Source organism: Equus caballus, chromosome 3, assembly GCF_041296265.1.
Source record: "Equus caballus isolate H_3958 breed thoroughbred chromosome 3, TB-T2T, whole genome shotgun sequence".
Taxonomy (NCBI): domain Eukaryota; kingdom Metazoa; phylum Chordata; class Mammalia; order Perissodactyla; family Equidae; genus Equus; species Equus caballus.
In genome coordinates, this window is record NC_091686.1 from 95,487,205 (window position 1) to 95,501,785 (window position 14,581).

Here is a 14,581-nt window from a genome sequence, read left to right on the forward strand (position 1 = left end):
TCCAAAAGGCAATATTCTTCTCCCCCTTCAAAAGGATTTTTTATGGACTAAGTTGGTGAGGAAATTTCCACACTTTGTGAGGGCTGAGGCAATTCTCTGCACTTAAAAGGAGAAGCAGACAGTAACTTTGGACTCAGCTGTGAGCTGTCTCCCTGTTAGCTGCTGTCCTGATCAAAATCCTTCCTTGGAAGCCCGTGCAAGGTCTAATTAAGTAAATTCCAGTAAATTCATATCTAGCAAATTAATATAAACTCTCTACATTTTATGATGTTTGTTAAGAATGAGCTCAAAAACTCTTTAATATTTGACTGTCTGAATCAAGTTTTAATACTTTCTACATTTGGACTATCAACATTTTCAAAGGGAAAATTTTCCAATACCACATAAATGTCCAGGATGAATAAGAACATTTTATTTTCATTTGAAAATAACCAACATCACAATTCAATAAGAACTAATAATGGTTGTATAGTCCTTTATAGTTTACCAGGAACTCTCACCTACATCATCACATTTGGTTCCCACAACAAACCTTTGATATTTATTCAACATTTAGCTTACTGCGATTACTTCCCCATTTTATGGCTGTGATAACTAAAGCATGGCAAGGCTAGTGACCTGATCTGTCACAACCAGGGCTCTAACTCAGGTTGTAAAATAAAAATTCCGGGTTATCCCCACTGTCTGTGCCTTCCCTCAAGACGTCTACAAACGCTGTTCTTCCTCAGTAGAGATGACGTATTCTCAGGACGACTTGTCTCTCAAGTTAATCCTCTGAAAGTAGAATTGGACACATGTCCAGGCACCTTTCTCTATCGCCCTATTCTCCTTGTGACCAAAAGCATGTGCACAAACAGCTGTGTAGGATTAGCAGGCACAGTCTGCATGTCTCTAGGACCTCAGGCCACATCCCAAAGGACAAGTGTTAGGAAAGGAAGTAAAAAAGAGCCAAGCAGTTATGACATTTGAGTCCAAGTTCCCTTTGGGCCTCAATTACCTGGGTACTTAACATGAAATCTTTGTTTGTTCCTGAATTTATTTGTATCTAACATAAGGGCTAATATCTGTGAAGTGTATGAAGATATAAAAACATTTTTTCATTCAGCAATGGCAAATTTTATTGCCAAAGACTTTAGTATTAGGGGAAGTAATATGCCATGCCTTGCAGACCACAGGGATCATTCCAACTTCTAGAAATATCACAAGGGAGCACTGGGCAAGGAAATTGGAGCTCAGAAGTGACACACAGACGCCAACTGTTACCATAGTTACAACAGGAAAGGCCACGAGAGACGTACTTTTTCCTATAAGCAGTGAGATAAGCCTTGTGTGATTCAGGATCACTGGGGTGAATAATCCTACTCTACCCACAGGGTTTCATCCTGGTTGCCCTGAGTTATAATATGTAACAGGAAGCAAAAGGAGGGATAAAGGATTTGTTTACCAATCAGTAAAATTGTTACTGTTGTTCTACCAGTTAACCTTTACTCTCAGAACCTGCACAAACTTGCAAAGTCTTTAAATTATTCATTCCCTTACTAGCAAATTGTTGGAATTAATGGCCATGACCAATTTTAGTTAGTTTGGATATGATACTCAACAGGGTGATAAAAGGGGAAGAATGTCTCTCTAATTCCTGAATTTCTGAGGCTGGATCAGGATAGAGCTATGGAGATCACAGCAACGGAGATTCCCCAGGGCACCCCCATAGCACTTTCTGCCTCCCAAATGTGGCTTTCTCAGCATGACGGAATCAGGTCTAACTTGTCTTCCAATGTTTGAGTCTCTTCTACAGCACCCCTGCCACAGTGGCTTGTATTCTTTACTTCGATGACAACTTTGTTGGTGGTGCACTCATTATGATTTGAGCCAGATTTCATCTTTAGACAGCCCTGAGAGATAATAATGATTTCAACAACAAATAACAACTAACACGTATTGTGGGTCACTGTATGTGAGACACTATTAAAGTGCCCTCTAATTTCATTTCATCCTCAGAATGACCCCAGGAGGTAGATAACTATTATCATCATCTCCATTTTACAGATGAGGAAACTAAGGCTTAGAATAGTACAGAAACTCCTCCAAGGTCACAGAGCTATGAGACATCAGAACCCAGGGAGCCATGACCCCCAAACCTGAAAGAAAGTTCTATCCTCCAACTTCTTCACCTGGAGCTGGAATCCGTCTCCTTGTGATTTCCATCCACTGGTCCTAGTTCTATCCTCTGAAGACCCATGGAAATAGCCTTAAATCCTCTTTGACTACTAGTTCTTCAGAAATCTAACATGACTTTCAGGACTTTTTATATTCTGTTCTGACCACAGGATGCTGTTTTTAGATGTCTACTCTTCAACCCCTCTAAACTATGTATTTTTCTCGTTTGGCTTATTGCATTAGCTTTCTAATGGTTTCTCCTACTCTGCTATCTGTCCTACACCCAGCAGCCATGGCAGGCCTTAAAATAGTCAGATCGCTTCAGTCCTCTCAAAACACCCTGTGGCTTCTCATATCATTCAAAGTAAGAGTAAAATTGTTATAACCAACTTCAAGATGATAAAGCCCCATGATATGGCTTCCACTTCCATTCTCTCCCCTCTTGCTCATACTGCTCCAGGCACACTGGCCTGCTTCCCGTTCCTTGAACATGCCTACTATGTTCCCAGCTCCATTCCCTGGAATACCCTGATCTGGAATATTGTAGGGGAGTAAGAAATTTTCTTCACTCCTCTAGGTCCTTCTGGCTGGTCTAAGAATTGAATTGACATGAATCAGAATAACAGGAGAAAATCAACGAGGTTTAATAATGTGTATACATGGGAGAAACCCAGGAAAACTGAGTAACTCACCAAAATGGCCAAAGCCACCACCTTAAACACCATCTTCAGCTAAAGACAAGGGAGGATATTGGGGGTAGTGGTTTGGGACTTCAAAGGGGAGAAAGGCAAGTCACATGGAGATGGGAAAGCAAATGTTTAGTAAACAAAAGTTTGCAATGCCTTGCAAAGACAATGATAACTGGAGAGGACTTGGATCAAATGGGCCTAGCTAGGTTCCTGTTCCAGGAAGGAGCTATCTTAAATCCTTTTAGGCAATTGAGGGGAAGGCCAAAGTTTCTTCCTGAGTCTTTTGTTCTTAAAAATAATCAAACCAAAGAGACACATTTTGGGGTAGCAGATTCTGCCCCCCTACAATTTCCACTTGGTTCTTTCCTGCCCCACTTCCTGTCTGCCCTCCAAAATCACCTTATTGACAAGTGAGGCCTTCTCCAACTACTCTACTGAAAATAACAAATCTCTCCCCTCACTGGTGCTATCTCTCTTCCTTCCTTTCTGTATTTTTCTCCATAGCACTAATGGCCATCTGACTTGTTTATTTTACTTATTTCTTTGTTTTTTGCTTGCCCTCTCTGTTTACCCCCACAGGAGAATGCAAGCTCCATGAGGACAGAAAGTTCAATTCTAAGGTCAAATCATAAGAAACTGGCCCATGACATGACCATTTCATGTGGGTCAACCTACCACACCACCCCCAGCACTAAGAGCAGCCACTGGCACAGAGCAGCATTCAGTAAGTAGTTGGTGAATAAATAAATAGTTATCCATATACTGATACTAAAAATATTATAGAGCTTTAATGCACCTTATTATCCTTGGAAAGAACTTTACTATCAACTGGTCAGATTTCTGATATCATCTCTGTCTTCCTAATAGCATGTGTAGCTGAATATAGATGGATATGCGAATAAACATTAAAAACTCTTTTGTTGATATACTGAACCTAGCTTTTGATTGTATGATATTTTCTTCATAGCATTTACTAGTAATTTTAACACTGATTGTCAGCCACAGAATATCCTGTGTTGAAAGGGGAAACTTTCTTATCAATTGGTAGAATCTGTTTGGATTCAAGATAAGCTTCTTTCTTATGCTAAGTTAAGGCGTGATTTTGCACAATCACCTGCCCTAGTGTGACCCACTTATTACCACTGTGTTTACACAGAGGAGTGGGTATCCTTCAGAAAATGACGACGAACCAATAAGAATGGTCCACTTGAAAAATCTCTTAATTTGTAGCTTATAATGAGCATCTAGCTGAAAATCACTGCAAAAACAAATTTTTTCACAGGGCATCATTTTCTATTGGCAGATTTGACATAGTATATTTGGTTTACTTTAACAATGTTTCAGCCACTATGTTTAAAAAAAATGCCAGAAATTCTAATGTCAAGAAATAGAGACACTATGATGGAATACATTATACAATATTAAAAATATTAGGTAATAATTATTGAGCACCAACACAGAAATCCTTATCGTTGATCACAAGGTGTTGTGGAAATAGCTGTCAAACCCAAGCCAGCTCTTCGATTACCATTTCAAATTATTCACCGTTAATTTGCAGTGATGCTTATGGAAAGCTGAGGGTTTTGTTCTCACACACTGAAGGCAAGGAGACAGTTCAAAACTTTTAAATACAGAAAAGCAAGTATTTTTTCTTCCATTTTAAAAGCCCCTCAAGAATAACAAATCAGCAAGAATTCTCACATTCATCTACAATTGAATATAAAGCATTAGTTTTTTTATACCCACAACAAAACATGGACCTGCAGAAGTTTTCAAACAATCCTCCAGCAGCTTCATGCGGGTCTTCTGGAGCTCTGGGCTGTCCCATTCATCTTCGTCAACTCCCCAGTACAGATCTATGACCTGCGAACCAATGGATGAGGCAGCATTAATTCACCTGTGGGAAAATTTAATTTACCTGTGGGCTTTATTCTTATGCACAATGTTGAGCGAATGTGACTTTTAACTTTTCTCTTTGCAGCACATTTTCCCTTAGAGAGGGAAAATGATATTTAAGATCCATTTAAGGAGATTTTTTTTTTTATCCCGTGATGAGTTGAGGATGAATATTGTAATTTCTTCTTTTATTCCTGATTATACTGTTGACATGAGCCCACAGATAATGAAATGTTAAATGTCAGAGACTTTGCAGTGTGGGCTTTCATTATATTGAAATGGTAACAGGATTTCAAAACCATGTTTGAAAGCAGCTGGGATATGGTTACCACATTATTTGAGACAATTAAATAACAGTGTATAACGTTATTGTATGTCTTAATAAGAGAAGGGAAAACCACAATGGGCATTAACATATACTGACCTGAAGTTAAATATCGACATTTCTTGAAAAAAAAAAGAAAGGAAAAGAAACTAAAAACACCCTGTCATTATCATGCTTTATCTCATGTGGACAGGCATTCTGTTTATGTCTGTTTTATTTGGAGGCAGTTGGTTTTCATCAATATATCTCTGAAAAACATGTATTGGGAAACAATGAAAGGCATGCCTCACTGAGAAGTGAGGATAATACGCTCCTCTGTCTCCTTACTTCAAAGACTATGAGAGAAGATTCTGAAAGTCTGTAAAAACTTTCACAAGTACACTCTTTGAAAAATTTGCTATGGAGAGCAGTATGGGATTCATTCCCTTTACTCAACTACTATCTACATAAGGTAAATGTTTCCATTTGTAGCTTTGAAGATTTCTTCTTTTCCCTTCCTTGTTTCCCACAAGCAGAAAAAAGAACCTCTCCTCCTTACTGGCTCTTTGCATGGCATGCAGTGAGATGGAGGCAGAAAGCATGGGTCCTCCATTGTGCCCCAAGCAGATTCCAGAGACCCTGTGTATTTCCCATCTCTCAGTCATGGCCCCAAACAGGCGTGTTTGTACCAGATCTTTGTCTATCTGCATTTGAGTTTTTAGATGGCTGATAGAGATATAACAGCTTCTTTAAACAATATTCCCACGGCCCAACCCAGGAATTTTATAATATATGAAAGTATCGGCACTGATTTTCTTTTTTTTGAGGAAGATTAGGCCTGAGCTAACATCTGTCGCCAATCCTCCTCTTTTTGCTGAGGAAGATTGGTCCCAAGCTAACATCTGTGCCCATCTTCCTCTATTTTATATGTGGGACGCCTGCCACAGCATGGCTTGACAAGTGGTGTGTAGGTCCGCACCTGGGATCCAAACCGGTGAACCCTGGGCCGCCAAAGCAGAGCACGTGAACTTAACCACTACATCACCAGGCCAGCCCCTTTCAGCACTGATTTTGAGTTTCTTCCCTTTAATCTACCTTACAAGGTTTGATCACAATATTAAGGTTGGGGACATCAGAGATTATAATTTCACTGTCCAATATGAAAACCTTTAGCTGTGGCTATTTAAAATTAAACAAAAATTAATTAAAATGAAAAATTCAGTTCTTTAGGTGCTCAATAGCTATATGTGGCTACTGACTCCTATGGTGGAAAGCACGGATACTTCACCATCACAGAAAGCTTAATTGGACAGAACTGTAAATTACTGAGCTTCATATACTGAAATCATTAGAACAAGACATTTTCAGCCATCTGCCAATACATTGTCAAAGTAAAAGAACGAATAAAATGCAATGTGAGTGATAACTCTTAGTTGTGCCATGCACAAACTAACAACCATACACAAAGCCTGGTCTCCATCCTTCTGGCTGACACTATTTGGATATATCTGAGGAAATGTCTGATTTAAAAAACAAATGAATAGAAACAGAAATGGTAAATATGAAGGTCAATATAACAAAAGGTATAAATATATACCTGCTTTTCTTCTCTCATCGTTTTTAAACATAAAACTATATAAAGGAATAATTATAATATGTCATTGAATTTGTAACATATATAATAAAAGTAGGACAGAAAGGGGGAAAAGGGAACAGAGGTATATAGGAGTAATCTTTCTATAGCTCACTGGAATTAAGTTAGTATAAATTGTAAGTAGATTCTGATAAGATGTATATATATTAAAATAACTACAAATAAAATAACTCAAATATAGTTAAAAATCATTAAAAGAATTAAAATGTTACACTAGAAAATATTCACTTAATACAAAGCAAAGAAGTAAAAGAGAAGTAGAGAAACACAAAAGACATCAGACATATAGAAAAAAAGTAAAATGGCAGATGTCAATCCAACTCTATCAATACTACCATTAAATGTGAATGGATTAAACAGTCTAATCAAAGGCAGAGACTGTCAGACTGGATAAAAACAAGATCCAACTATATGCAGTCTATAGGAGACACACTTTAGATTCAAATAGGTTGAAAGTAAAAGGCTGGGAAAAGATATCATGCAAATAACAACCACAAGAAAGCTTGTGTGGCTATATTAATAGCAAACAAAAGAAATTTTAAAATATAAAATGTGACTACAGAGATAAAGAGGGACATTTTATAATGATAAAAGGGTCAATCCATCAGGAGGATATAACAATTATAAAGGTATATGCCACTAACAACAGAGCCTTAAAATACATGAAGCACAAACTGACAGAAATGAAGGGAGAAATAGACAATTCAACTATAATAAATGGAGAATGGAATATCTCATATTCGATAATCAGAAGGACGACTAGAAAGAAGATCAATAAGAAACTAAAAGACTAGAACAATACTACAAACCAACCAGATCGAGCATATCTGTAGAGCAATCTACCCAACGACAACAGAATAGTCATTCTTCTCAAGTACTCGTAGAACATTCTCCAGGATAGAACACATATTAGATTATAAAACAAGCCCCAATAAACTTAAACAGATTTAAATCCTATAATGTATGTTCTCTGAACACAAGGCAATGACATTAGAAATCAATAACAGAAAGAAATTTGAGAAATTCACAATTACATGGAAATTAACATACTCAAAAATAAGCAATGAGTCAAAGAAGAAATCACATGGGAAATTAAAAAATACTTTGAGATGAATGAAAAAACTTATGGGGTGAGTTAAAGTAGTACTTAGAGAGAAATTTATAGCTATAAACACTTCTATTAAAAAGGAAGAAAGATCTTAAATCAATAATATAACTTTCTACCTTAAGACAACAGAAAAAGAAGAGCAAGATAAAGTATGCATAAGGACATAATACATTACAATGGAAATTAACGAAACAGAGAATAGAAAAACAATAGAGAAAATCAATTAAACCAAAAGATGGATCTTTGATGACATCAACAAAATGGACAAAACTTTAGCTGGATTGACAAGAAAAAGGAGAAACTCGAATTACTAAAGTCAGGGGTGAAAGAAAGGCCATTACTACTGACTTTATAGAAATAAAAAGGCTTATTAGAGAATACTATATACAACCATATGCAAATTAATCAGATTACTTAGATGAAATGGACAAATTCATAGAGACAAGTTATATAAATTGACTCAAGACAAAATAGAAAATGTGAAGACATTTTCAACAAGAAATCAAATGGTGATTAAAAAAAATGCACAAAAAGAAAAGTCTAGGTACAGATGGGTGCACTCACTGGTGAAATCTACCAAACATTTAACGAAGAATTAATACCAATCCTTCACCATCTTCCTAAAATTAGAAGAGGAGAGAACGCTTCCCAATTTATTCCATGAGACCAATATGACACTGGTACCAAAGCCAGACAAAAATATCACAAGGAGACTACAGAGCAATATCTCTTATAAAACAAACAGCCTCAAGAAAATAGTAGAAAACCTAATCCAGCAGCATATAAAAGGATTATACAACACAACTAGGTGAAATTTATCCCAGGAATGCAAGGTTGGTTTGGCATCAGAAAATCAACTAATGTAATACACTACATATCAACAGAATAAAGAACAAAAATCCTATGATCAATCTCAACAGACAGAAAAGACATTTGACAAAATCCAAAACCCCTTCATGATAACAACACTCAATAAATTAGGAATAGAAACTAACTTCCTCAACCCGAATGAAGGACATGTATGAAAAAAACTACATCAAATAGCATACATTTTAATGAAGAAAGACTGAAAGCTTTCCCCCTAAGATTAGGAAGAAGAAAAGGAAATCCACTATTACCTCTTCTATTCAACACTGTACTGGAGGTTCAGCCAGGACAATTAGGTAAGAAAAAGAAAGAAAATGCATACAGATAGGAAAGGAAGAAGTAGATCTATCTTTATTCATAGATGCTATGATCTTGCATATTGAAAATCCTAAGGAAACCACGAAAAAACTTTTGGATCTAATGAGTTAAATAAGGTTGTAGGAGACAAGATCAATGTGCAAAAGTCAATTGTACTTCTATACACCAGCAATGAACAATCCAAGATGAAATCAAGGAAACAATTTCATTTAAAAGAACATCAAGGAGAATAAAAAACTTAGGGATAAATTTAACAAAAGAAATGCAAAATTTATACTCTGAAAATTACAAAACACCATTGAAAGAAGTTTGAAAAGATATGAATAAATTGGAAGACATCCCATGTAAATGTATTGGGAGACTTAATATTGTGAACATGGCAGTACTCCTCAAATTAATCTACAGATTCAATGCAATCACTATAAAACTACCAGCTGGCTTATTTACAGAAATTGATAAGCTGATCCTAAAACTCACATGGAAATTCAAGAGACCCAGAATAGCCAAACAATCTTGTAAAAGAACAAAGTTGGAGGACTCGTACTTCTAGATTTCAAACTTACTACAAAGCTACAATAATTAAGATATTGTGGTACTGGCATAGGATATTCCATGGAATAAAACTGAGAATCTAGAAATAAATCCTCACACTAAGGTCAACTGATTTCAACATGGGTGCCAAAACAATTCAATGAGGAATGAAGAATCTTTTCAACAAATGGTATTGGGACAACTGAATATCCATGCAAAAGAATGAAGTTTGACCCCTACCTCACACCCTATACAAAAATTAACTCAAAAGTAGATCATACACATAAATTTAAGAGTTAAAACCATAAAACTCTAGTTTTATAGAAAATGTAGGGGTAAATCTTTGTGACCTTAGATTTGACAATGTTTTCTTAGATGTGAAAGCAAAGTACACATAACCAAAGAAATAACAGAGAAATAGAACTTCCTCAAAATTAAAAAATTTTGTGTTTCAAAAGACACTATCAAGAAAGTGGAAAGAGCACCCTCAGAATGGAAGACAATATTTGCAAATCATATTTGATAATGGACTTGTGTCTAGAATATATAAGGAACTCATAGAACTCAGTAAGAAGATAAATAACCCAATTAAAAATGGACAAAAGATCTGAGTGGCTATTTCTTCACAGACTGCCAATAAACATATGAAAAGATGCTCAATATCATTAGTCATGATGGGGAAGGCAAATCAAAACAGCAATGAGATAACACTTCTCATCCACTAGGATGGCTATAATCAAAAAGACTGATAACAACAAGTGTTGATAAGGATGCAGAGCAATTGGAAACCTCATACATTGCTGGTGGGAATATAAAATGGTGTATCCACTTTGGAAAACAGTCTGGCAGTTTCTCAAGTGGTTAAACATAGAATTACTATGTGATTCAGCAATTCTCCTAGGTATATGCCCAAGAAAAATGAAAACATATGTCCACACAAAAACTTGTACATCAATGTTCATATAGGCATCATTCATAATAGCCAAAAAGTAGAAACAATCCAAATGTCTATCAAGTGGTCAATGGATAAATAAAATGTGGTATATCTATATAATGGAATACTATTTGGCAATAAAAAGTAATGAAATACTGACACATGCTACAATATGGATGAGGCTTGAAAACATCATCCTACGTGAAAGTAGACTGTCACAAAAGACCACTTGTCATATGATTCCATTTATATGAAATGTCTAGAACAGCCAAATCTATAGAGACAAAAAGTATATTTGTCGTTACCTAGGGCTGGAAGAGTGGGGAATAGGGCATTTAGAGAGTGATAGCTAACGGGCACAGGATTCCTTTGTGGGGTGATGAAAATGTTCTAAAACTGATTTTGGTAATGCTTACACAACTGTGAATATACTAAAAAACATTGACTTGTACACTTTAAGTGGGCGAATTTTATGGTTTGTGAATTGAATTATATCTCAATGATATGTTGCACATCTAGTTTGTACTGTGATTTTCTACAGGTCTTACATCCCCTACTCACAGTAGAATTGAATGTAAGAACACGGAAGTTTAAATCAAGCACTTAGTGTATTAAGAGCTAAACAATAACATCTAATAAATACATGGGGACCAAATAACCAAGGAAAAGTCAAAACAAGGCTTTCAGTTAGATTTTTCAATGGTATGAAGCCTAAGTGTCACAGGATTTGTTAGCCACCTATGGGAGTCTTTTGTAGGAGTTTTTACATCTGTTATTTCCTTAAAGTTTGGCCACCACTGCCCTCATCCAGGCCTTCATAACTCCACGCCTCCTTACTTCAGTAGCTTTGTTTCAATATTTTCCTGCTTCCAGCTTTTCTCCCTTAAATTGTTCTTTCTCAAATGTCTTTATGGGCAGAAAATGATGAAAAAAGATAAAATCAAACTGTGAAGACGGGGAAGAAATAAATAAATGAAACATCTAAACTTATGCAACATAAAACACCATTTGGGGCCAACAGACATGCCATATATCCGCATGATCGATAACTGGCAAAGAGTGGTTGGAACCCAAAGTGCTCAACAAGATTTATGATATACTTAAAAAAATTAAGTTTAGCTTTTAGCCTAATGTCCAGACACTGCAGACACTGGAATCTAATTTACTATTTATTGGAATACTAACTTGTTGACAGCACATTTTATGTGCCTTATTTCATCATTAAGTATAAAAGCTCAAGAAAGCAATTTGATTTTTATCTTTTTTTTACTTAAAACTATCTAACTTGTTTTCAAATATTCTTAGGGAAGCTAATTTATCATGCTTATTACAACGTGCTGAACTGGGCTGAAAACAAAACGCCAGCAAATAAAAGCCCTGGCAAATTTTACCACTTGAAATCAGACAATCATTTAAATACCAAGATTACCAAACAAACAATAAAACAACCTGTAAGAAACAAATAATAACCTCATGCTTAATCAAAAAAACCCCACCAAATTTGAATTCATAATGGCTTCATATTATAATTTCTTCAGAAAGAGACTTGAATTTAAATATTTTCTCTCTCAATTTTTCCATGCCATATGACACTATCTGAATGCAAAACAAAAACTTAACTACACAGACAATATGCCTGATTTTGTTTTGGAACAAGCACAGTACTGAAATGAAAGCTGCTCCTCAAAGTTAGCACAATGGGAGGCGACACACTCATTGCAATCATCCTGCCATTGCCCTGGGCTCCTCTGTAGGAATTACACCACTCTGTATGGAAAAAACTCTTGTCATTTTAGAGTTGGAGTTTGTTTTAATTAAATATGGTATTTAAAAAACCAAGTCTATTCTTAAAGGAATTAACATCAGCCACCACTAAAAATATTCAAAAGAGCACAGAGCAGGTTCAGAAAATTTTGAACAGGGACGTTATTGTGCTATGGACATAACTTTCAAGGGCAATACAGAGGTGAAGACAGCACTCATTTGAATTTGTTTTAGCAGTTGTCTTGTTACCAGAATGTTCATCCCAGAGGAGAAGGTAAGCAAGGAGGAATCTTAAACCTCAGACTAGGGTTGTCAAATACTGTTTACAGTGGCGAGTTATGTTTTATAGACATGGTAATTCTCATTTTGGCTAGAATTACTTTCCCCAGATACATGGGGTACAAGAGAAAAAAACCCTCTACAGGTCCATATCATCTATGGCCACACTTTTACTAGAACTATTGCACATACTGACTTTAGGTCACTTGCAATTACTCTCTTGGTCATGAGATATATGACTAAGGTACACAGGTGCATGACTAAGACAGTTATTTCTGGGAAAGTCAGGTTCTAATTAGCCCAGGAAGGAGTGGAAGGCCCCACTGGTCATACACACTCACCAGAAAGAAAGAGGGTCCAACAGTATGATGTAGGATGATGCTTCATCCAAAACCTCATGAAGACAACTAATTGCTCAGACCCGATGCCTCTGTGTCTTGGGAGATTTAGCCTCTGGACAGCCCTGAGGATTACGATGTGATGGTAAGGAAGAACTAAACCATAAACGAAGGCAGGACCTCTGACTATTAAGGCTTAAGGAACATGGAGACAGAAGGTACCAGGAATTGTCAGAGGCAGAGAAGGGGCTATGTGTGTTGAGAATAAGCTGGAGAAGCTTGCTGCATAAAGGAACCGGTGGCCAGGCTGCAACTGGTACCAGCTTCCTTCAGGGGCAGGATGCCTGACCACAAAGTATGTGCCTCAGTGAAAAACCCAAAGCCGGCTCTGTTCTTGTCACTGGGATTTCAGCAACCACTGTATCAGAATGACCCTCTGAGTGTACCTGTAGCCGCATTACTACTGCGGCTCCCTAAATTATCTCCCTGCTTCCATTCTTGCTCCTTCTAATCCACTCTCTACACTGCAGGCAGATGGATCTTTTTAAAATACAAATCTGATCACCATAGCTAAGATATATTTTTTACTCCATTAGACACTACATAGAGCAATTTATTTACTCCTTAAACTTATGAAGCAGACAGAAATATTATCCCTGTTTTATAGATGAAAAAGCTGAGGCAAAGACAAATAACATCCCCAAAATCACACAGGTAGGAAGTAGCAGAGGTAGGATTTGAACCTGGGCTGTTAACATTATTTTACAGTGCTTTCCGTGCTTATGCTTCTCATCACCCTGAAGACAGTATCTAGAATCTATGTCCTGCTTTATGAGATGCTCCATGATCTAGTCCCTATCTGACTCTCCAATCTCATTTCATATGTTCTCCTTCATTGTTCACGCTCTACCTACATACTCTTCACACGTGTTTGTACAACATGTATGCATAAGTATATAATGAAACATACATATATTTGTACATGCACATATATTTACATAGCCATACATAATTATATACATTTTTGTGAATACAAGAGGCTTTTGGTGCAATGATTAAAAGCATGGACACTGGAGCCAAATTTGCTGACTTTGTTGAAATCCTGACTCTGCCACTTATTAGCCATGGGACCTCCAGTGGTTATTCACTTCTGTATTTCTAAGTATTCTCATCTAATAAAATGGAGAAGATGGAATTTACCTCCTGGGCTCACAGCAAGGGTGAAACAAGCTAATGTATATATAGCACTGAGAATAAGTGCCCGGCAGGCAGTGAGTACTACATAACGGTAAAAGTTCTTTTCCAAATTTGCCTATGAAACTAAGTTCCTTCTGCCTGAAATATTATTCTTTTCAACCTTGCCAGCTCCACCTACCATCCTTCAAGATTCAGCTTAAACATCAGTTCCTCAGCAGCCCTTCCTGATGCCTCTAGGTTCGATGAGGGCCCCCCATTATGCCTGCCCAGGGCGCCCTGTATTTCCTTTGCAGAAAGCATCACCCTGGGCACTGTTGTTTATGACTGTATTGTCTGAGAGACTGTAAACTCCATGAGGGCAGGGACTACGTTTGTTTTCAACACTGCAGTATTCACTGTACCCACAACTTTGCCTGGTGCCTGGAGAGGCTCAATAAATGTCTGCAAATAAATGAATGAAGCCCATGGGACCAAGCACCTTAATCTGCCCCTGCGGATTTGGGGTAGACATCAGTGAGGAAGTCACACAGGAGTCTGGACTTGAA

At 36.9% G+C, this 14,581-nt stretch overlaps 1 protein-coding gene across 2 annotated transcripts in view; it reads right to left on the reverse strand.

The window, feature by feature from the left end:
* The window catches only part of NWD2 (NACHT and WD repeat domain containing 2), a 161,243-nt gene that overhangs the window by 69,328 nt on the left and 77,334 nt on the right, over nucleotides 1-14,581 (reverse strand). For both annotated transcript variants that reach the window (XM_023638241.2, XM_023638242.2), the window contains one exon: nucleotides 4,593-4,709. In XM_023638241.2, the coding sequence (XP_023494009.2) occupies nucleotides 4,593-4,709 (117 nt within the window). The remainder of the gene's footprint in view (nucleotides 1-4,592; nucleotides 4,710-14,581) is intronic.